Raw genomic sequence first — 23,526 nt, forward strand, 5'->3', positions numbered from 1 at the left:
AGTCAGACCAAAACCCGCTCCCATCCTGTCGGTCTCCTGCTTCAGACAAGTCTCAACACTCCACTGGCAGGGTTCGGCTAAGAGAGGAGCAGCAGAACAAAGAAAAATACACGCAGCTATTCCCTCACTCTGCCGTTCACCTCATCTGAACTGTAGTGCACAAACCTTTAGAGACAAGTTTAATACTCAAACACCTTACTTCTGGATCAAATGTTTCTCTAAATGAGTGCAATAGAGGTCATTAAATCAATTAAGGGGTTTTTTTTGTGCAAAAATGGGTCTGATGGCATTTTAGACTGCGTGAGAATGTCAAAGCCAACAGCGAGGAAATGAAGCAGGCGATTTTGACAAGGGAGGATCAGAAAGGATCACTATCGCTCTCCCTGTCAACAGCCAGCAAAAGGGACAGTTATGAAGAGAGAAAATCCACCTTGGCCTTGCCTCTGCTTTAAAGTGATGGTTCGGAGTAATTTCACCCTAGGGTCCTTTGCACCATGACCTCGAGCAAAACACCCCCCGAAGATGCTTTTTTCAGCTGGGTCGAACATTGGGAGAGTTAGCGTAGAGTAGCGTTATCAGCTGAATAGCTTAGCGCAGGGGCTAATGGACCCAGGTTTGTATCTCGTAAATGACCCCACTAATAATGCCCGAAATGATACCAAACTTCTACACTAGTACAAATAGTTTATTTACTCAAAACGATGGATTGGAAAGTTTGTAAGTACACCAGAAGTTTATGTAAATTACACTTGCCTGTTGGCTTCTCGTCTCTGCGGCTACTACTGAGTGCTTAGGGCCGTCTACAAATTACAACACCGAAAAGAGATACAACAAAAATATTTATTAATTTAATGATTAAATAAGGTAATGTCTCCAAACTTACCTCAATTATTACTTGTCTCCTGCTAGTTATACTACAGCACTTAAAAAAAAAAAAAGTTAAATTAATAAATATTTTTGTTGTATCTCTTTTCAGTGTTGTAATTTGTAGACGGCCCTAAGCACTCGTCTTACTGCCGGCAGCAGCAGCAGCAGAGAGCAGAAGCCAGCAGGCAAGTGTTATTTACATAAACTTCTGGTGTACTTACAAACTTTCCAATCCATCGTTTTATGAGTGCATAACCTATTTGTACTAGTGTAGAAGTTTGGTATAATTTCGGGCATTATTAGTGGGGTCATTTACGAGATACAAACGTGGGTCCATTTGCCCCTGTGCTAAGCTATTCAGCTGATAACGCTACTCTACGCTAACTCTCCCAATGTTCGACCCAGCTGAAAAAAAGCTTCTGGGGGGTGTTTGGCTCGAGGTCATGGTGCAAAGGACCCTAGGGTGAAATTACTCCGAACCTTCACTTTAAGAAGGGAAGACAGACAGACAGACAGACAGAAGGGGGAAGTTAGGGAGACAAGATAAGCGGAGTCACTGAGACATTCGTAAATGAAGAACAAGCAGATAAAAGAGAAAATGAAGTGAGGTAGGCTAATCGTGAAATAAAGTTTGATCACCGTGGAAACGGCAAGAGCGCTCTGCCATGCTGTGTGATGCAGGCTAAATGATGTAGTGGAGTCTGGGGCTGGCAGAGAGGGAGACGTGGATGCCGCGATACAGGCATAAAAACACAAATCATCACCACGGTGCCATCCTGACAACTTAAGTCGTTTTATCACTGCGATCAAGCTCGCTTCCAGCCCACTGCTTGAAAGTGGATGGACATGCTTCTCTGAAAATACAAGCAATGGTTGAGGACAGAGACAAATTAAAAAAATATGAAAATGCCAACTCTTCCTCACAGTCGGTGACGAGCATGTGATAGGAGTTTGGCTGAGTCAGACCTACGCAGTGACTAACTATCACATCCAACAGTAGGAGTTGATGTTCTAGCAGTGTCTGGGAAAAATCCTTTAACATCCTTGTTATTGACATCATAGTCTACGAGCGGTACCAGATTATGTACATGAGTACGCCACCGCAGTGCTGAAACACTAGGTGACAGCAGTTACATATTCAACAGTCTCTCGTGAATGATTATTTGGGGATTCTAGGGAAGGGGAGGAGGGGACTAGCAGCAGCGTGGCCCAGCTTGGTTTAACATCCAAACAAAAATGAAGACTTTCAGGTCAGCAGTCAAAGCCCCACGCCCCTCCACAGCTCCAGCAGGCTCCACGAGTCAAGCCTGCTGCATCGACATTTTCCCCTTTGTCAAGGTTTGAAAAGGAGCTTCTGAGCATTGAGAGCTCTCTCTTGGTGTCAGTGAATGAGAGAGGAGAGAATCCCATGCAGCGCATTCATCAGAGCCCTCTGGATCCCAAACTGTGAATGACTGTCAGGCTGGACACACTCGTGCCCACCAGCATACCCGCATACCTTCACCTGAACAAGATTAGAATTGAACAAATCTCCACTGTGGCTTCTGTGGTGTTAAAAACACATTTGCACAGGGAAACAAGCACCCGAAACAGGCAAACAACAGGGTCTTAATTCTTGCTTTGGTTGGAGATGTCAGGGTTTTTCCCACATAGAGGAATTTTTGGCGCCCCCACTGATCATGCTTACTGTTGTGCGTATTCGTGCCCCCCCCCCCCCGTCTGATGCAAAAGATATGCTTGTCATGTTTGGGTGCAAACAGCAGACCAACAATCTCTGAAAGTCTTAAGAATTTCCCAAACAGGCACTGTAATATTCAAATTAGCTCATGTATCTTCAGCTATTTAAGGCCTCAGCTGACCTAGGCCAGCGGTGAGATGACCTCCTCTTATCTCACAGTGACAAGACACAAGTGCAAAAAAATAAAAATAAAAAACTATTCCAGCATTATTAGATTCCAATCAGGACACTTAAATTTAGAAACTGCCGACTAAGATGAGGAAAGATGCCTGCAGGGATACGCAGAGACACAGCACAAAGCTTGTTGAGAGAGAGCCTTGGGCAACCTCTTAATATGCCACAGAAAAGTTAAGTACTACATTGCTGTTGCAGACTATTTTCTGTGGTCAAGTCCCACGTAACCATGGTATGGGGGTATGGGCTGAAATATGTGCCACCAGAAACTGAATTTGAATCATTTATATTTGAATTGCTAAGGGACTGTTCGTTATTCATTTAAGGGGCCACCGGAGGAGTTTTGGGACCTTTTAGTCAAAATAGACATGAGCCTCCCCTCGCCAGTAATAATTTTTCTATGACCCTCCAAAACGAGTTGGAAAAAAGGCATGATCCTCCCCCAACAATTTATCGATACCTTCTGTACTGGTTTGCTCTTGGCAAAGATATAGCAATTACCATCGTTTTTTTTTTTTTTTTTTTACAGCAATGACCTAAGTGACTAAACCTCAGCATTCTCATCTTATACATCACACTCCTCTGTTATGGTGTGGTGGCCCTTTCAATAGATTTACTCACCAACGTTGTTGTGGAAACACAATAAGCATGGAAACTAAATGCACACTTCCTACATTACTGCATTACTTCAAATACTAATTTACTCCTCTAGTAAACTAGTATTCACATGAAATAAAACAAAACATTGAGACCATTCACCAAAGCACTCTGGGTAACATTCAACACACAAACTGGTTGCTATGGACTCATCACTAGGCTTCCTCCACTTCGCCGTTTAAACAAAGTGGAATAAACGTAAGTCCAAATCTACACAAAACCCGCAATCAATTAGTAAGCTGACATCAAATGTGGCATTTAGGAAACCTTTATTGCAACCTTGGCACGGTAAGTCCAGACTAGCAACAGTCATTTTCGTTTTTTACATCCTGCTGCTCGCATCGTCAGCCCGGAAATATTTATTTTACTAAAGCAGTATATGAAATCAGATGTATTACCTACCAATTTCAAGTTATGTGATTCAAATTCAGTTTTTCAATGCAATAATTCAAGTTTAGCAATTCAAATTAAAAAATAAATTATTCAAATTCAATTTCTGGTGGCACATATTTCAGCCCATATGGGGGTAACTGTACGTTATGTTACGTCCTGTTCAGGCTGTTGATGTCAGCAGGGACGCGCACAGAAATTTGGAGGGGCTATCGCTCTAATCTTGAAAAAAGGATGATGTAGCGATTTAATTTGATTTAACTTTGGTAATGATGGTCGTATTATTGTATTGATGCAGCCACAACAGCAAAAAAAAGAAAGAAAAGTGCATTTAGGCTCTTTCACCAGAGGGGCAGCTAAGCCAATCAGGGCAAACGTGCAGTTGCCTGGGCAACAATAGCCCGTACCTGTGCACGTCCCTGGATGTCAGTGCAGGTCAGAGATGAGCACCGTCCTCACCACTTCTTAAAAAGACAGACAGCCATTACAGGAAAAGGCTGAGATTGTCTCTGTCTTCTAAACAATGCTCTGAGTGTTAGTCAAAGAGAAACACTGGGTTACACATGGGGCCACTGGTACTATCTGTCCCTGCCTGGTACAAAGACTGATCCAGTACTGTTGTTCCTTCTCCTAACTCCAGCTTTTGTGGGAAGTATACAGGAAATGTTTCACATATTATCGGGAACCCAGGTCAAAACCTCTCTGCGTGACATACACACATACACCAACAGCATTAAATACAAATGACCAGAGAGTAGGGCTGCACCATATGGAGGAAAATATGCGATAACGTTGTTGAATATCGCGATAACGATTACTTGCGATAAATAAACAGATATTAAAGTGTACTCCGTTCTGCATTTCTGCTGCTTCCGGTATTCTCAAAGCAAATAATGTCCAACATTGTTTTATTGAACAAATTGAACATTGAACTGAATAAAAAGAACAAGAAACACTAGAAAAGAATGACAGTTACATTAAAAAGTGCAGTTTGCGGGGTGCCTGGGTGGCCTAGTGGTAGAGAGAGCGCCCATATATATAGATGCTCAATCCTCGACACAGAGGTTGCGGGTTTAAGCTGTCACAATAAAGGCCTAAATGCCAAAAAAAAGTGCCGTTTGCTACTAGGCATGGGCCGGTTACCGGTTTCAAGGTATACCACGGTTTGAAAAAGTCACGGTTTTAAAACCACTCACATTTACTATCATACTGTTCCTAAGGTATGAGCTGTTTTAGGGACAGAAAGTGCATTTTAGAAATCCCTCTCCCTGCCAGTGTGCAGTGTGTTTAAAATTTTACCCAGACATTTCAAAAATACAACTTTTTAAAGCTGTAATTGCAATACCGGAATACCGTGAGATTTTTGCTGAAGGTTATACAGTCAGAATCTCATACCGGCCCATGCTACTGACTTTTTCTTTCAACTAACACAAAAAATCTCTAAGTATCTTTTGCAATATGTCGCTGCCTTTCGCGATGTGTATATTGCGCCAACTGATATTGCGAGGACAGTAAAAAAAAAAAAAAAAAAACATATATTGTGCAGCCCTACCACATAGACATACGTAAACTACAGGCCAGTTCGCTAAAGAAGCAATCGATACAAAGTAAGCAAGATTAAATGTCTGTGGGGATCCTTTATGTCCAGCAGCCTGTGACCTCTTTTCTCCCCGTCCTTGGGCACTGGGCTGCTCCTCTAATTTCATCTTCTACACCAGCAGGTTTATGGTATGTTGTAGCATTTCCAATAACACAAAAGGAAGCGTTGCATGACTGTGTATCTGTATTTAATTTGATGACCACACAAAACAATTCCAGTTGGATGAAGCAAAGGATTTGCAGAGGATAAAAATCTTATAGTCATGGTTTAAGTCACAACATGATACACGTGTCCTGCAGTATTGGCTAAATCCACTCAAAGAAGGAAAGTGAAAAGAGGGAGAGGGGGGGGAAATGAGTAGTCATGCCAGTCACGGATTACAGCTGATGAGCCGAGGCCAGAATGTACTCTCAACAAGAAGCAGGGTAATGAAACTGATCCTTAAAGCACGCTAACCAGGAGGAGCTAGTTATATTTGCAACTCAAATGATGACAAATAAGGATGCAACTGGGTCTGTGACCATGAGCAACATACTTGCACATAATATTAAATGTAAACTGGGGTTATATACAGTTTATAAAATGTGCAACGCAGAACACCAACGCAGTCAGCAGCACGATGCGCCACCAGTATACAAGCATGAAGCCAAAAATGATTAACCAACGGACAAAAAAAAAAAAAAAGCAAAGATTATGATCCAGCGGTGTGATCAGAGCTGATAGTGAGTCCACTAGAGTTCTAGACATACTGACACACAAAGCAAGAGACCTGCAGCAACAGAATGGGACCCTACCTTAAACTGAATGTAATTTGGACCCGGTTGCACTCGGGTCCAGGTAGGACACACGAGGACCGCCCCCACCAAACCAGTACAATTAAAAAATGAATAAACCACTCCTTTGCTTTGACTGTTTGAGTCTTTGTTTGGTCACATGTTGCCACAAGGGCTGATGAGTATCCTTGTTGAAGCAGTTTGACACCCAAGACCACAGATTTGTGTAATGTGTCCCTGAGATTTTGGAGGTGGGCATGTCAGCTCCTCTGCAAATCTCTTCTCTGCATCTTTACTCCAATATTATGACGCGCTTCTTTGCAAGAGAAATGTTTCAACTTGTAATGTTGGTTGCAGTGGCAGATATACAGGTGGATGGGAGAGAGACAGGTCAATGACCAGTAAAGGAATCTTCCATTCTAAAAAAAATATTTTTTTTTATATGAAATAGGGATTTCATATAGGCCTACAAGATGAGTTCCAAGAAAAAAGGGTGTGTCATGTGAGGGTTATTTCAATACCAGTGGCAGAACACAACAGGGATTTTTGAAGGTTTTGGTGGTTAAAAAAACTTCATTCATGTCTATTGAGCAAACCACAAACCTCCATAGCTGACTGACAAGTTAGAGAAAAGGAACTACTGCTGGGGTTGCTCAACAATGTCTAGCTTAAAAAAGGAGAATTCCGGCCAATTTGTACCTGAATCAAATTACCAGTTGTGTGGGGGCATGTTCTAAAGAGTGCCTTTGTGCCTCTTAACAGACACAAAATCAAATTAAAATGTCTGTGCAACATGAACAACAAGATGTGTTTTCAACTCAGACATTGTGATTCAAAGTTTGTGGTGTCTACCTCCTTTTTCCATCGGTCGCTTCACCGAAAGCCGAAAGAGTCGATCACGGAGGTCATGGCTTCGCAACGAAAATTTGAAGTTTATTCCCCTTCAAAAATAGGTAATTGAGCACTCTAGTGGTTATGACCATATCAGTGACTATGTAACTACATGGAAACGGTCCAAATGATGCCTGTGGCTTGCACAGTAGCGTTACTGAAGGCTAGCTGTAGTCTCGCGCTGAAGTCCCGTGGGAATTCAGTTGTTGCTTAATCTTAATATGCCCTCACAACTGGCATTTTAGCTAACTAGGAGCTCTGGCTATTAGCTGCAGCAACTCCAGTTTAGGTTGTTTTTTTTTTTTCTTCATATTGACAGTACTCTGAGACATCTAGCGATCAAGATTCAGGTAAAAATCAGCCAGAATTCACCTTTAAGCTTTAGGAGCTGTAGAGCCATGGCCTTATCATGCCTGCAGTAGTAACTTGTATTATTAATTCCCTTGCTCAGAACAGATTAAAAAAGGAAGGGGTTGTAATTGCTGGGGATACTGAATGACCAACGACGTAAATTTTTCCAGGCTGTGATAGCTGTCTAAATATGGATCTGTGGGCTCTCCCCTTGCTGTAAAAGTCTCATATGGGGTTTATTTAGTCACCAAAATGTCCTACTGACAATGAAGCTAAAGCCAAAGAACTGTGGACTAGCACACTGACCATATGTCTACACATATGGCTAAAAGGAGATTAAATCAATTATTTCTTACCAGGAAGGTGAAGTGACCAGACTTCCGTTCTGGCTTCACAGGCTTTCAAAAGTAGGGCGTACTGTGAAAAAGTGGGGCAAATAAGAGCTTTTCTGTCCATTTCCTTAACTCATAGTAGGGACTTGGTTTTCTAATTTTGTGTCTGACATGAATGTGTTTATTTAATTATAAGAAGTACTTTACAGTTTACACAGAAAGGGATATAGTGTTCTCTGAAATAACATGGGAATAGATGATCATGTTTTCTAATCAGAGGCAACTGAATGCAATATTGCACAGTGAATAACAGATGAAAATAGATTGCCTCACAAATTCATCATACCGCTCAACTAACAATTCTAATGTTTAAAGTTTCTTAATTTTCCTGCTGTTTCAGCTGAAACGAGAGAAAGTCAAACATCCATGTCTCCGCAGGATAAAAAAAAGTTGTCCTTAACAGTGACAAAGCATGATTGTGCAGTCCTATCCACACATATTCACACGTGACTTCATCATCGGTGACTCTACACACAGAAGCTTAGAGATACAGAAGATCTAACAGAGCTATAAATCTGTAAGGCCTTTACAACTCCATAAAGGAATCCTGCAGCAATCTCCATTACAGCCTGGTAGCCCCCTTTAGGTGACTTTGTGCATGGGGACGGAGCACTGACTGGCCAGAGCGTGGCCAGAGGTGCAGGGAGACTGGCCAGTGCAGACCACACACTAGGTGCATCTAATTTTCCTTAAATTGCATCCCCAGCTCCTCCCCGCATCTTAGTCCGTCCCACCGAGGAAGCATGGGAGAGACGGAGTAAATCATGGGAGGAGAGAGGCAACGAGGAAGTGTGTTTTAGAGGGATAAGACGTCCTTTCCTCTGAAGCGTCACGTTAATCGGTCAGCTGTATGGGCGGAGTTAGCAGCAGCTTTCAGCTGCATGGCTTCCAGGAAGGCTGCTCTCGCGTATCCTCACTCATAGCTCCTCGGAAAAATCCCTCCTCGACGCTCGCTCTGCGGGGCAGGAATAAGAGTTTGGAGACTGCCTTCACGAAGGAGGGCAAGAACAACTTCTGGTTCAACCCAGGACCGGGGAGCTATCGCATATGGGAAGTGAGATGCACCTATTGTAAAAGTTAAACGGTAATTACAAGTCTACTGCGTCTGTCATTACCATTATGTCATTTAAATTCTAGCTACCGATGTATAATTTAGACACGAACTTCTGTCAATGCATTGATGCTATTTGAATAATGTACACAATGCAAAATTAGTCAACAGCTACACAAACTGCCATATTCGGTGGCGGCATCCATCGTCAACATTTGCTCACACATCTAGGTGTTATAATGATGCAGTCCAAATGTTTTAACATCATACACACTCCCCCATTAGCCATCTGCATGGGTCCACTGACATCCTGATATGTAGCTGCTTCAATATTGACAACCCCACAGAAGACAGCTACTTGACCAGACCCGTGGGAGGGAACCGGCTCTCTTCAATGCAGACAGGGATTTTCTGCCTCCCACACTTTTTCATTTAACACAAAGAAAAAAACAAGGCCTTCATGACCTAAAAAGATGGTTGATGTTACATACTATTTTCACCCCTTTAACTATTCAGATGTAATGGGAGGGCAGTGCAGAAAAAAAACATTTTGTCAGCTCAGCAGACTGCCAAAAAGCAACTGAGCTGTTTAACACCATGCAGGAAATGACATGGCTGACACATTCTTGCCCGTGCAGAGACACAAGACTGCAAAAGGAAGGAAAACAGGGCAACGCAGGCACTAACGTCAGCCTACTCCAAACGTAGGCATGCAGTGACTGATCATTAAAGAGACACGGGCCAGTTCTATGAAAACAATGCTGGAACCTGTTACAATCCAATGCTGACAGTGGGAGAAAAGGAATGCAGTGCTGATGGATGCCGAAGAAGTTAATAGGCTGCTTTGACACGGCCAAGCCTACGCACAGGAGGGAGAGACAACTTACTGGAGACATGTTGCAAAACTTTGCCTCAAATTATGGACCCGTCTAAATCTAGAAATACAATCCAAGCCAGAAGGCAAATTACTACAATTTGTATTCTGTGGTCTAAAGTACAGTATCTGGATACATCTCACGCAGAAAACAGGATCCACCTTGAAGCAGAAGCCTACTGACACGAGATGAATACATGACTCTGCAGATCACAGATGCCTACTGAAACACAGTTAAGCCTAAATTTATCTCAACTAATTGAAAAAAAGAGGAAGTTGAACAGTTACTTTATCACAGACAAAAACAGGAAGCTCCACTGACTACACAATATGGGTAAAGAAATAATATGACGGATATTGAAATATTGATTCAATATCCAGCATATTATTGTCTGTCTGTCTGTCGGTCTGTCTGTTTGTTTGTAAGCAGCAGAGAGAGTGGAGGATGTTGAAACTGTTGCCACAGATTGAATGTGGAGTCATGGCAAAGCTCACCAGAGAAATGATAAATGCATATGATAGATAAAAAAAAAAAAAAAAAAAAAAAAAAAAGACTGATTATATTTCCAGAGACTATCTATGGGAGTAATGGAGTCTTATGGCTTTCCAGAAACTTATATTCATTTGATCAGATGTCTGTATGTTAAATCTAGTGTGTGTGTGTCAATGTAAACAGTGTTTTAATGTGGAGGAGAGGTGAAACAGGGCTGCCCTCTGAGTGCGGCTTTATACATTCTGGCCACCAGCCCCCCTTGAACCATGAACTCAGATAGTCTTATATCTGGTACACACGTTGGGCTCCCGCCCAAAGTTACTGCCATGCCCTATATGCAGACGACGTCACTTTGTTCTAAAAACCAGATGGAGATGGATGTGTTAACTAATCACCTGAATTTTTATGAACTAGCTTCTGGTGCTAAGTTAAATCATGATAAAACAGAAGGTGTTTGGATCGGATCGTGATATCAACATTAAAGTAAAGGATAAAAAAAAAGAAGCAAAGCTCACCATCAGCCAGGGCTTCCAGCAGTGGGGATAGATTGATCATTAGCCCTCTGTGACCACTGCCTGGTCAGATGTGGAAGAACCATGCTTATTGTGCATCACACACACACACACACACACACACACACACACACACACACACACACAAAGAGAGGAGTGGACCAAAACAAAGCATCGATTGCACTGTCTGGCACGTGTGACATCTTGCTGCCAACTGCTCTATTGTCTATTTAACAAAACAAAAAAAAGAGGGGGGCAGGGGGGCATTCCCCCTTTGTGTAAGCAAAAGGGTCTATAGGAAGCTCAGCTTGCATTTGACAGCCATGCTAGCATAGTCCGTGTGATCATGCTCAGCCTGGGTGATGATTATACATTGGAGGGTACAAAGCAGAAGCAGCTGAAGGCAGTCATATAGAAAAACCCTAGTGTGGCTTTCCTTGAACCCCCAATTCGAGCCCCCTATAAGATTTAGCCCCTGCAACCACTCCTTATACAGCCCCGCATTTTTTTTTTTCAAATAGTGTATTGCCTAGCAACTGTGCGTTGCTAGGATTGTACAGCCTTGCAAGGCAGACGGCCACTCATCTTTTGATGCCTTTTCACTCCCGTGACTCCCCTGACGTTAGCTACCTCTCTCCACTTGCACAACAGTGTCCACCTCACAATATTTTAGCTCCCCGCTGAGCCTCTGTTGTAAATTTCACAGCAGTGTCAGTCAGTCGGCAGAGTGACGTTGCAGACAGGATTTCACAAACTTTTGTCACGACATTGTCCTGTTTTGGTCTGAGTAAATAAACCCGAGCAACTCATTCGACATGTTAGCTAAATATGCGGAGAACAAGTGTGGCAGCCGAACTTGTTTCTCAGTGAGCAAAAGCATCAACAGGAGTCAGTTTACAAGCTGCGGGGCGCTGCTTGTCAGTTTGAGTGTCAAATTCAAAAGCACAAACATTTCCGACTTGAAATACTCGGCTCTAATGTTAAACTATTCGTTTTTCGAGTGGATAGGTCTACCAAATACCCCCACACTGACAGCTATTTCGTCCCTGTAGCTAGTTGACGTCCACAGACGAGTTGTAAAGTAACGCTAAGTAAACCTTCGGTTTCAATGACAGCTCCTCGTCGAGAGGGTAACGTTAACGTTAACGTTAGCTTGGTTTAGCCAAGTTAGCTTCGATTTAGCCAAATTAGCAGCAGCTAACGCCTTCATGGTAATGGATTGGACAACTGAATACTCACTTTTATGTCTGCTCGCAGCCCACGACTGTTTGGCGATACTGGGGCTCCGTATAATTGCCCTTCCAGCGGATTTCAAAGCGTCCATATCGTAATCCAAAAGTGGGGCAAAGACCCCGACAAGCCCGACAAGTGCCTGTTCGTTTGTGTCGAAGCACTTCGCTTGGTTTAATGCAGTCCTCTCCCGTCCAAACTTTTTTTCAGCTGTTTTTTCCTCCCCACCGCACGGTTAGCTTTCAGTCGATGGTCGATTATCATGTTCGTCCCCCTGGGCGGTGTTTTGTATGTAAATTAACCGGATAACGTGCGTGACGCCCGTTTGTGGAATCACTCGAGTGAGGTTGTTGCAGCAGCGGCGCTCGCATCCCGAGCGGGCGGTGCTGCTGTTGCTCTTGTTCCTGTTATTACACGGTGCAGTTTTATTCCCAGCCGGTGTCTTTTGTCACAAATACTTTGGTAGTCACATCACGGGCTGTGGTTAAACCTCTCATGTTTTATTCAGCCACATGGCTTCTTCTTTGAGTTTCAAAATGAATCTTCTATTCAGTGGAAATGTCAGGAATGTCATGACAAGAAATTAGGTTGGAAGGTGGAACTACTTCAATTCAGTTAATTGACTCTCCTTTTCAGGTTGATATAGAAGCTTAATTCACACCATGCATTATAGTAAAAACTAACTATTATTGTGAATGTTTTCGTTATGGCAACTGCCTAAAGGTCATTGTTCAATGTCTGTTTCAAGCAAGCTCTCTGATTTTTTAACATAGTCACTTAATATAATATTATTTCTGATCAGTTGCATCCCGTTCCCTCTACTGTATTCAACCATAGCACCCATATTATGCTCTGGTAGCCCATAATATAAGTAAACAGCTGCAAGGGAGGAAGGCTGTGAGGTCCTTTCTTAGAAAAGACCCACTATATCAGTGAGTCATTGTTCAAAATTGAGAGCCAAGGAGTCCCTGGTGAACATCTAGAGGAGAGGGTTCTTCTGATGAAGAAAAAAAAAAATGAAGTTAGGGAGATCTAGACTGTAGAATGTACAAATTCCTCATTTCATAGCCCTGTAAAGGAAACCCAGCCAGTCAGCCAAGAGCAATTTATGTCACATTGACCTCTTTTGTCCATGATTAAAAATACACATTTAATGACCAAAAGGGCGAGATACGGTCAACTAACAAGTTGGCATTTTTTTCAGAGATCAAAATTACTCTTTGTGACCGTTTAATAGTGCCCTTTTCTGCAGTGTTAAGACTTTTTAAATGATGCAAGGAAACAGATAGGCCAACCAATTTAGAAAGCACAATCATACCCACAAATAATTTTCTATTCACTCGTGTCAAACTTCAGTACCTTATGAGTACCGACCAAAATATGTCAAAACTTTAGTCTCATTTAGTAATACTTAGATAGCATACTGATTTATATTGTAATGCTAATGATTGTATAGTGTTGTTAGGCAAACTTCAAGTGGATCACATCACTCCATTTCTGAGGTCTTTACACTGGCTTCCTGTCTCCCAAATAATTGGTTTAAAAAAAAAAAAAAAAAACTGCCGTTGGTTTATAAAGCACTCTCAGGTCTGCTTTCGGTCCCCACAGTCAGAACTAAACATGGAGAAGCAGTGTTTCGTTTTTATGCACGACATATCTGGAACAAACTCCCAGAAAACCGCAGTTCCCCTGCAATTTGCAATTCTTTCAAATCAAGGCTGAATACTTTTCTGTTTGATGCTTCTCTTTTTAAGTAATTGTTCATTTCTCACACTGCACTGACTTTTATTCTTGTATTTCATACATGTCTCATTTTGTTTTAGCTGTTTTTTATATTCTCTTCAACAGATGTTTTTAACTGCTTTTTTATGTTGTATGTAAAGCACTTTGAATTGCCTTGTTGCTAAAATGTGCCAAGCCCAATTTCTATATTGACTTTCGCTGAGCTTACATCATCACCCACTAAATGAATCACTCAGGAGAATGGCTTTCAAAAAAACTCTTGCAGCACCAGATTTCACAGGAGATGACAAGCTCAGATACAAGAGTGCAACAGGCTAATACCTCCCCAAGGACACATTAGGCAGCAACCCCACCACGGTCTATCTTCACTCTGGAGCTCAATTAGGAGTGACATAGTACTGAGTTTATTCTGCACAAAAAAAAAAAAAAAAAAAAAAGCTTCCATAGGAGAATTATCACCACATCAGTGTAGCACTGTAAACCAAACCATCGCAATGTACTCGGGCAGGTGCATTCCCTTTAAATCCCTATTTCTTTGTTGGCAGCTACAGCCATGCTTGACTGAGAAGCTTGAGACAATAAGAGTGCACTCTTCTGCTGTAGTAAATCTCCCAGTTACTGAAGCATGCAAGACATATCTTGACTTTTAAGCAGCAACATGGGTAATAGTTACAGTAGGTGTTTTTGGGAAGAAAAATCAATGATTTTCTGCTGGAGGAGAGAAGATGGGTCCAGCTGAACATATAAAGAGGTGTGTATGTGTGTGTGTGGGGGGGAAATGTGATCAGGATGGCCAACATTCAACAGAGATGATTCTTCAATCTGAAGGTGAGTATGAAAGACAAAAAAAACACGAGTTATTTATACAGGACAAACAAGTATATTCATACACATCCATATCTATTTACCCACACTGTAAATACACTATCTTTAGGGATCGTCTGAGAAAAGCAATGTAATCAGTTTCACCATATTCCTTGTTTTTTCCTTTAGAAAGTCTATTCCGCTGCCAAGAAACTTTCTCATGGACTTTATGTTTATTGAGTAAGTCAAGAGAAACATGAGAGCTATACCAATTCACTGCAGATTGGTGAGGTCTAATGGCATCGTGAGTACAGCTGCGCCAAATGCAGACTGCTAGAAAAGACCGATTGAATCTGTTAATTCCACATGCTTGACTCTGCCAAAGAGTACGGTGCCAAATTGGAACAAGGAGAGCAATAAAATACTGAGGATTGAGTGTAAAACAAATTTATGCCCAACCTAGGCACTAGATAATGTGGAGAAAACGAGCGAGGAGCTTTACCCACATTTGTCTCGCTGCACAGGTTAATCGAGCGTATTTGGGGAAGCCTGGCATGTGACAGAATGCTGAGCAGAGGGCTTCTTTTATGCATTGCAATTCACTGTCCTTGGCACAGGGATTCTTTATCTCCCTCCCCAAACCGCTAAGTGCATTAGATAAATTAATTATCACTCCAATCAAAATGTGTGGCAGCCCATAATTTGCTCCCATTTATGATTCCTTCAGTGACTGAAATGTCAAGCCCCAGAGGTCAGCGGAGCACAGAAACTCCCTGATGGTGATTACATTTGAATTTGTAAAGAAGATAAAAGGGGAAGGGGGGGGGGTGATGTTGGTTTTTGAAAAGAGGAAATTAGTGGTTCTTGACAGTTAATAACCAGAATCTGTGTGGACAGAGATTATCTCATCTAACCTACATCATACGGATGAACACTGCCTCATAGTGGCACTAAAGCAATAGTGCCTCTCTAATCTCCAATACCAGATTTTTTGCAAATTTACAACTATACTAATGTAGCAAACTTTCATTAGAGCTGAATCGCTCAATAAAAAGGAACTTTTAGAAGAGGATAGTACAACCAAAATAAAGTGTTTGAGATGCCATAAATAAATGAAGGTTCTGGGGTACTCCCAGCATTTTAGTATTGCACTTCCATAAAAGTGTAAGGATTTACAAGAGACAGAAAAATAAACGCATGGTCAAAATTTAAACAACAGAGGCTGAGATATTCTGACTTTTAGTCACGTATGGGTCAAGCTTCTGTAACACTGGATTTCTCATTTCCCATAATGCAACTCAATTGCATCTTGTATTAGATACCCTGCCTCCTAGATTCGTCCATTTTGTTAACCCCACAACTTTTAGTTTGTAAAGCAGGCTTTAGACGGCAAGGTCTGGTTTAATGTGTAAAATCGCATTGCAATGCCACTTTAAACAAACAAAGCTTACAAGTCGTTTTGAAATATCTAGACATACTGTCGGAGTAAAGGCAAGCAAGCAGAGAATAGTCAATTTGCAAGAAGAAAAAAAATGTTTATTCCTAGTAAACCTCACAGAGCGAGAGCACAGCCAAAGTCAGACCTGGGGAGAAACAAGAGCAGTGACTGTGGGCATAGAAAACAAAAAAACAAACAAAACACTTTTCTATACTTCCAACAATCAGCTGACCAAACTGTAATTTTCACAACATTTTTTTTTTTTTCCCGGAGCCAATGACTGCAATCTAAGCGGGGGGAGCATCTCCATATACACATTAGATGGAAACCACACGCACAACAATGACCATGTCTGATGATGGTGAAACCACATCAGCGTCAAGCGATTTTCTCCCTGCAGGAAAATAATAATACCAGAAACAGGAGTAAGTAAAACTGCTATAAAAATACAGCCACTTCCCCCAACAGTTGCAAATACTGTAACATTCACAAAAAGAAATGTGACTTTCTAGTCCCTTACTTTTAACTACACAGTCTACTACAAACAGGTGACCACTTTCTCTACCTGCTTAACAGAAACTTCCATTAAGTGATATTCAACTGGATATTTGACAAAACACGTCAACCAATGCATTTGCAGTACATTCTTGAACACATTACTAGAGAAACAAGCATTCCCAGTCTCGGCACACAAACTGAAGTGGAGGATTAATTAAATTAAATTATTTAACTGCTATATCAAAGTTGGCGTCTCCAAAGCTTTGCTTACATTGCACAGTCCATCTTTACAGTTTTCCCTTTCGAACAGCATGTGTTTGCTACAGTGCAACTTTAAATTGGAAATCAAGAAGAACAGAGGGGAAGCAGCTAAGCCGAGGGATTTGGGTTTAACAGCAGTAGAGATGTGCTTCTGCGAGTGGACATGTAAGCAGTAGACTCTGTGGTGGTTATGTCATGTCAACATTCTGACAATGGGCAAATAGGAGTATGAATTTGGTTCCATCTAATGTATCTATTAAATGTGACTTACATAAAAAAGGGACAAAGCTGCCCTCCAGTGGACACGATGGTTGGAAAATCAGCAGGGAGTCCAAAAGCCAAATCAGAGTGTGAAGGCAACTTTGTCCAAGTTCACTAAGCAAGGTCAAATTCTTATCATGTCCAGCTTAGCCAGATGCTTCCCAACTAATTCAGAAGGGTTGGGCCGTATCTCATTACCAAACTCACTCCGTGTCCTCAAATCAAGACACTGTGATCATGACAACTGGTAATAGATTATGCAGAGCACTGACACACACAGACACACACACACAGACAGACACACACACACAGACAGACACACACAGACAGACAGACACACACTGACACACACACACTGACACACACACACCTCAACTCAACAAACTAGGTCTGAAAATAGAGCGGGGGAAACCAAACTGCAGTTTTCACTGATGCTGAACATTAGGAGCTGCTTGGGTCCATTTCATTTTAAGGTTTACTTTTTCTGCTGTTAGCACAATATATTTTCCTACTTATTGCAATCAACACTTCCAGCCTGTTGAAATCAACACTTGAATCTTAAAGAGTGAACAAATAGAACCACACAATACATTTTAAAAACTATTCACCACCAAACCCCAAAGCGGCTGAGAGCAGGCTTAATTTGGGGTCTTAAAAAAATAAATTAAAACATAACTGGGGTGAAAGTCTGTGCCAACTTTGCATTACATTCCTCTGGTTGTACAGATGTGGCCATACTTCCTTGGTGGAAGAAAAAAAGGAAAAAAACAATCTGTCAAAGAAATTGGGATACAAGTCAGGTTGTATGACTGTATGATAAAGGAGAACTCTGTCTTCCAAGTTTTAGGAGGAAAAACATCAAACGTAAAATAATAAAGCAGCTATTCCCCAGGACCAAAGAGCAGGTAACTGGTTGCAAAGGTGGTGGGAAAGGTAGAGCAACACCCTTGAGATGAAGATACATACCCGATTCTGTGAGGTTTCACTAGACACTTAAGAGAAGAAAGAAAACTGGGACTTCGTAGTTGATGTGATGTCCGTTTGAAGTTTTTTTTTTTTTTTGTCTTTTGTTTTAACTACAACAAATACAGTCACACAATACAACATCCTTCTGACCTGGCGAGGAGAAAAATAAAAACCCAAGAAAAACGACGTCCTCAGCCGCAGACATGCCGAGCAGACTTGAAGGTGGTGGGCCTGCACGAGAAATAAAAATGATTGGAGGATGGAGGCAGGAGAGGGGCGGGACGAAGCGTTCACTTTTTGAGTGGCTGGTAAATGGAGGCGTTGGGGTCTAGGCCGGAGGGATTGGTGTCCATGAATTTGGAGGAGTAGTGGGGGGCCACAGGGTTCATGCTGCTGGTGTCGGCTGTGTAGGAGATGCTGGGCATGACGGCCATCACTTCGGCTATCTTCTGCTTCAGATCTTTTATCTCCTGGTCCTTCTGCAGGATCTGACCTGAAAACAACAGGTCAATCCAAAAACAAGGTAACTTTGACAATACTGTTCAGAATATTTGTAGCGTGTGTGCTCACAGTCTAAGCACTGCGTGCGCGAGTAAATACGGCGTTCGTGGATATCAGACTGACCTTGTGCGATCTCTAGCTGTCTCTTGGCGTCTCCCAGCGCAGAGAAGAGGTCCAGCTTGATCCTGGTCTCTGCACTCAGACTGTTCTCCAGGTGCTGGGTCTTGTCCTGCATGGCTGACAGCGCCGACATCAGCACCTCCGTGTCCTTTTCATTCTCCTTATATTTATGAAGCTCCTGAGAGATGGAGGAGAAGAGATACAGTTAGGGGGTTACAGTCTGTGACCGGAGACTTCAGCACACAGGGGATTGAATGTTCAGTAAATGGCTATTTGTAACATTTTTAGCTTGCTGGATGCAAGGTGAGGCACATATGCAATGGGACAGTGAAACTTTGATTCGTTTTCATACAGTCCTATAACTCATGGGAACAGAAGTGAATTCAGTGGTGCATGAAGAACAAATGGAGAGACAACCCCTGACCTAGATTGTAATTTAATCAAGTGCTTGAGGTAAGTACGCATCACTGTAGTGAATCAAACAACACAGTTAGAAAACTACAGTAGTGATTATGGTTACTGACTATTAAAAAAAAAAAAAATCTTGACTGGCTCCTCTTATACCCCCTTTCACACCGAGGGCTCAACCCAGGATTGACTTTGACTCGGCTTCACCATCCAGGTTGAGAGGGGAGTCGAAAGCTGGTCGGACGCGGGTCAATTTCAACGTGAATTGCACCTGACCAGGGTCACTAACAACTGGGGCGGGACAAATTAGGTCATTGGTTGAAAATGGGGGCGCACAGTCTTGACTCAATCGTCATAGCACCGCCTCTCGCTCGCTCGGCCAAGACACAAGTCTGCAGCCGGCAGTTCAGCCCATGGCTCGTGTGACTCTCTCTCTCTCTCTCATTTGTTGTATGAGTCAGGAAGCCGACAGCAAAGCCTAACTTTACTTTTAAAGTTATCAAACAAAGAGAAATGTAGTCATTTGCCTCCTTCTAAAATGATAAGGTGTTTTGTGAGACAAAAAGGTAAAATAGGTAAGGTAAAGAAATTATAAATATGTTATATGTTGCCAAGAACAATTTGACCATTTACTGTTTTAAAGCTATGTTTACTTGACTTTTGCACCCAGGTATTAGCTAGTTCTGGGGCACTATAACTGGGACAGAGCACCAAGAAATGCTCCATCATCATATAGACATGGGCATGTTACATTTTGCTGCATCACTTCGGTCTTGTGTGAAGCTTTGTCACACCATATTGCAAAAGCTATTTCCCATTTACTGACAAAAGCAGAACTGCCAATGCACACAATACTTTTTGCGGAGCAGAATCAAAAAGCTTCTTTATAACTTACAAGGTGTAAATCTTACACCAACTACTCTACTGTCCGCCAAAATGCATTACACATAAGCAAATGCATTAAACCACAATAATATTGGAAAAACTCTTATAAATATTTAAGTTATCGAATTTGTTTTTACCTGAACTTTTAATTCAAGCTCTCTGATCTGGTCCTCCTTTAGCTTGATGTCCATTGTTAGTTTCTTGCACTCTGTTTCTAATTCAGTGATCCTCCGCCGCAGCGTGTCTGTGCACTCCCCTCTGAACAAAAATGGGAGGAAAGAAAGTAGTGAATTTATCATAATAAAAAGATCATAACTTGAAAGAAACGAGCGACAAGTCAGACGTAAAATGGTTATTGAAAATGAAGTTTAAAAATGTCAGATGTGCACCTACCTGGATGCTGCTGCTAGTGCTACTGCTCTGGCTGCTGTGGCCTCCTCTAACTTCTTCCGCTTCTTTTCGTCTGCAAGCTGTTTCTCGGCAGTGGCTCGAGCCTCCTGCTCTGCTTTGAGCCTTTTCTCCAGTTGGCCCACTGCCTGTTTATCCTTTTGCTTTGCCTGCACAGCATTATGGAGCCTACAAGTGCACAGACACATAAAGAACAGCACATTAACAAGCAGGAAATACAGAGGGGGCAGGAACAGCATTTCTTACCTGTGCTTTATGTATCCATCACGGTTTCACATGTATAGAGTTTATTTGAGCAGCCCATACAAATTGTTGGTATTTGTGATCTCAATGGAAATAAATTGTAAAGTCTGCACCAATCAGAGGGATGTTTTCTGGCAGACATTTCCCAATCCAAAATTAACTTGTGACTGTAAAGCTGTTTTGATGCAATGATTTTTCTGCTCTTTTCCTAGTGTTCATTTATACTGATGCATGACAATGGACACCCCAATGCCCCATTAAGTAGTGATCCTAAACCAAAAAAGGACCACTAGTGTGACCTTGCTTTGATCCAGTAAATAGTAGCCCCACTCACTTGTTCTGCAGCAGTTCGTTCTCCTGGCGCAGTTGGCCCAGCTCAGTGCGTATGGAGCGCTCAGCGCTGCCCAGCGAGCCAATCTGGCTACGCAGGTCCTGCTCAACCTGCCGGCTGGCCTGCAGGTCTGCCTTCAACTTCTTCACATCCTGCTCCAATCTGTCCCGGGTGGGAGAGTGAACAGCTTTTATTAAAAAAATAATAATGCTTCAAAAGTGTATCCTCACATTGCAAGTAATGTTTTGCGTTCGAAACATGTATGTAGTTATGGTATACGTGATTCAAAATATTGTGGCCTAATGGTCCAACCATGAACTATACACATGCCCCAGACCACAGTAGCAAACAGCGGCCAAGTCTTACATGAGTCAAATTCAAAGTGTAACCAAGAAAACTGCACGTTGAGACAGTAAACAAGAAAAATCTGCAACAAAATAATCCACATTGCAAAGAGTCAAGCACTGACAAACTTAGATTAGACATGCAGGGAGGCACTACATACATTCTTCGCATTATGCCTATTTTCTTTGACATTTTAAATTATCTGCTTCCATCAAAATTAAACCCACTTTAAAAAAACATTATCGGTCATTAAAATGAAAATTCCAAAAGATTGCATTTTATTTATATATATATATTTTTTTTAAATAACATGGTTTTAAACTCTCAGCCCAATTAAAACCCACACCAGCAAAAGACTCTCTTGATGACCATAAGGAATTCTTTTGATGACATGTTTAGGCTGTATAAAACACCATCAATTTTGATCCTTTGTTTGCTCCAGGTGCACTCCATAAAAAACTATTTGTTATATACACATACATATACATATATATATATATATATATATATATATATATATATATATATATATATATATTTTTTTTTTTTTTTTACTTATTTAACTGTCTAGTGTGTAATTGTGTGTTGTTCATACTATACAATGATTTGTTTGTCTTTGTGGAATAATACAGAAGACAAAGAGCTTAAAAAAATAATTGAATATCGAATCGCAATCGCAATATTTGGGGGAAAAAAATCGCAATTAGATTATTTTCAAAAATTGTTCAGCCCTAGTGGAAGACATTTAGTTTGGCAGAATATGTCATCTCAAATACAAGGCAAAGCTAAAATAGTTTATTTGTCAGTGTACTTTAGTCTTAATGAGTATGCGTCTTGATGAATAAGTCTGTGTCTGAGCATGTGCTTCTTACCTAACAAGTGCTTCTGGCTTGCTCAGCTGGTTGTTGGGGATACAGTTGTCTGTGGGATCCCTGTGGGAGCCTCCCGACGTCCCCTTCCCCACTGCTAACTTTTGCTTCTTCTCGCTCTTCCCCGTGGAAGAGGAGGATGACGGTGTAGAGGAGGGCACGCTGCCGTTGGTAGCACTATGGCCGCGTGGCGAAGAGTTGAGCGTCGCCACGTTGCTGCTAGCATTTTTGTAGTTTTTGGAGGAGGAGGAGGATGAGGAGGAGCAGGAGGAATTGTTGTCCTCTTTAAGCAACAGGTTCTCTATGCTGCCCAGCTCTGTGGTCAGTCTCTTGTTGTTTATATGGTTCTCCATATACTCCATCTCTTGGAGTTTAGAGTCCACTGACGATGGCAGGATGCTGTTGTGCTGCTTTTTAGCCTCCCCGCCGCCCCTCCCCTCTTTCCCTTTTTCTCTATACTCTAACTCCGGCAGTGATGCTGATGTCTTTTTATTGGCTGGGGCGCCATTCTGTGACACTGGAGGTGTGTCCACTTCAGATATTCCTTTAGCTGCTGCTGCTGCTGCATGAATAAGGAGGGAAGTGAAGGGGATACATGTTTGTTTATATATATATATATATATATATATATATATATATATATATATATATATATATATATATATATATATAAAATATATAAATATAAAAATATATATAAAACATGACTTTATGTAACCAGTGTGAGCACTGACAGGGGATCCACGTGTAACTTGTGTGAAATGGCCAGACTTTGCCTACAACAAGACACATTGCATTTCAAGTGATCCTTTTTCTGCAATTGTGGACATTTTCCCACTAACTCCTTGCCCTGCAAGCTCCTTTCAAATCTATGCCTAATCACACCCAAGGACCAGATCCTCTTGTGATCATTATGTGCATGGTTTGTTTGTTTGAACTGGGAGGCACGTACACCTGCAACCACAGACTTTGGCTAGGGAGGGAAATGCTGCAAATGTACATAGAAGTAATCTTGGCTTGTTTGATAAGACAGATTCATGACAAACCAATACAAACTTGATAAAAGCCTGGTTGTGATTTAAAAAACAGTTTGGTTTCCAGTAGGGCTGCACAATTAATCAAATTTTAATCACGATCACAATTTTGGCTTCCCACGATCAAATTTGCGTGATCGAGCGATATTTAAAATGCGTCATTGAACGCTCCTTATCAATGTTTTTGCAAAGCCAAAGCGCTCCATAAACCACTGTCTGATCACGTACCTCCGTGAGCCAATCAGAGTTGTTCCCTGCACCGCGCAGCTTAGTTTCTAGATGTAGACAGTCACAGAGGACAGAGTAACGTGAGGAAACTTCCACAACAGGTAGCAGTCGGTCATTATAAGCCGGTCACAATGTTTACCAGTTTACCAGTAAACGCAACATTTTGTCCCGTTGGTGTTGTTTTTCAGAC

General features: G+C 41.7%; 2 protein-coding genes across 7 annotated transcripts in view; both read right to left on the reverse strand.

The window, feature by feature from the left end:
- Positions 1-12,362, reverse strand: part of ldlrap1b (low density lipoprotein receptor adaptor protein 1b) — a 33,199-nt gene extending 20,837 nt beyond the window's left edge. For 4 of the 5 annotated variants that reach the window (XM_028566468.1, XM_028566467.1, XM_028566472.1 and 1 more), the window contains exon 1: positions 12,003-12,362. In XM_028566468.1, the coding sequence (XP_028422269.1) occupies positions 12,003-12,087 (85 nt within the window). In that variant the 5' untranslated portion in view covers positions 12,088-12,362. Of the gene's footprint in view, positions 1-10,766; positions 10,865-12,002 lie in introns of those variants that run through there. The other variant, XM_028566469.1, reaches the window with a different exon arrangement.
- A 3,688-nt stretch (positions 12,363-16,050) lies between these two features.
- Positions 16,051-23,526, reverse strand: part of maco1b (macoilin 1b) — a 16,179-nt gene continuing 8,703 nt past the window's right edge. Inside the window, exons 6-11 of one of the 2 annotated variants that reach the window (XM_028566019.1) lie at positions 22,078-22,633; positions 20,864-21,022; positions 20,272-20,454; positions 20,016-20,136; positions 18,589-18,763; positions 16,051-18,457 (exon numbers count right to left, since the gene is read on the reverse strand). In XM_028566019.1, coding sequence (XP_028421820.1) covers positions 18,255-18,457; positions 18,589-18,763; positions 20,016-20,136; positions 20,272-20,454; positions 20,864-21,022; positions 22,078-22,633 — 1,397 coding nt within the window. In that variant the 3' untranslated portion in view covers positions 16,051-18,254. Of the gene's footprint in view, positions 18,458-18,588; positions 18,764-20,015; positions 20,137-20,271; positions 20,455-20,863; positions 21,023-22,077; positions 22,637-23,526 lie in introns of both variants that reach the window. The other variant, XM_028566018.1, reaches the window with a different exon arrangement.

This window comes from Perca flavescens, chromosome 20 (assembly GCF_004354835.1).
Source record: "Perca flavescens isolate YP-PL-M2 chromosome 20, PFLA_1.0, whole genome shotgun sequence".
In the NCBI taxonomy this organism is placed as follows: domain Eukaryota; kingdom Metazoa; phylum Chordata; class Actinopteri; order Perciformes; family Percidae; genus Perca; species Perca flavescens.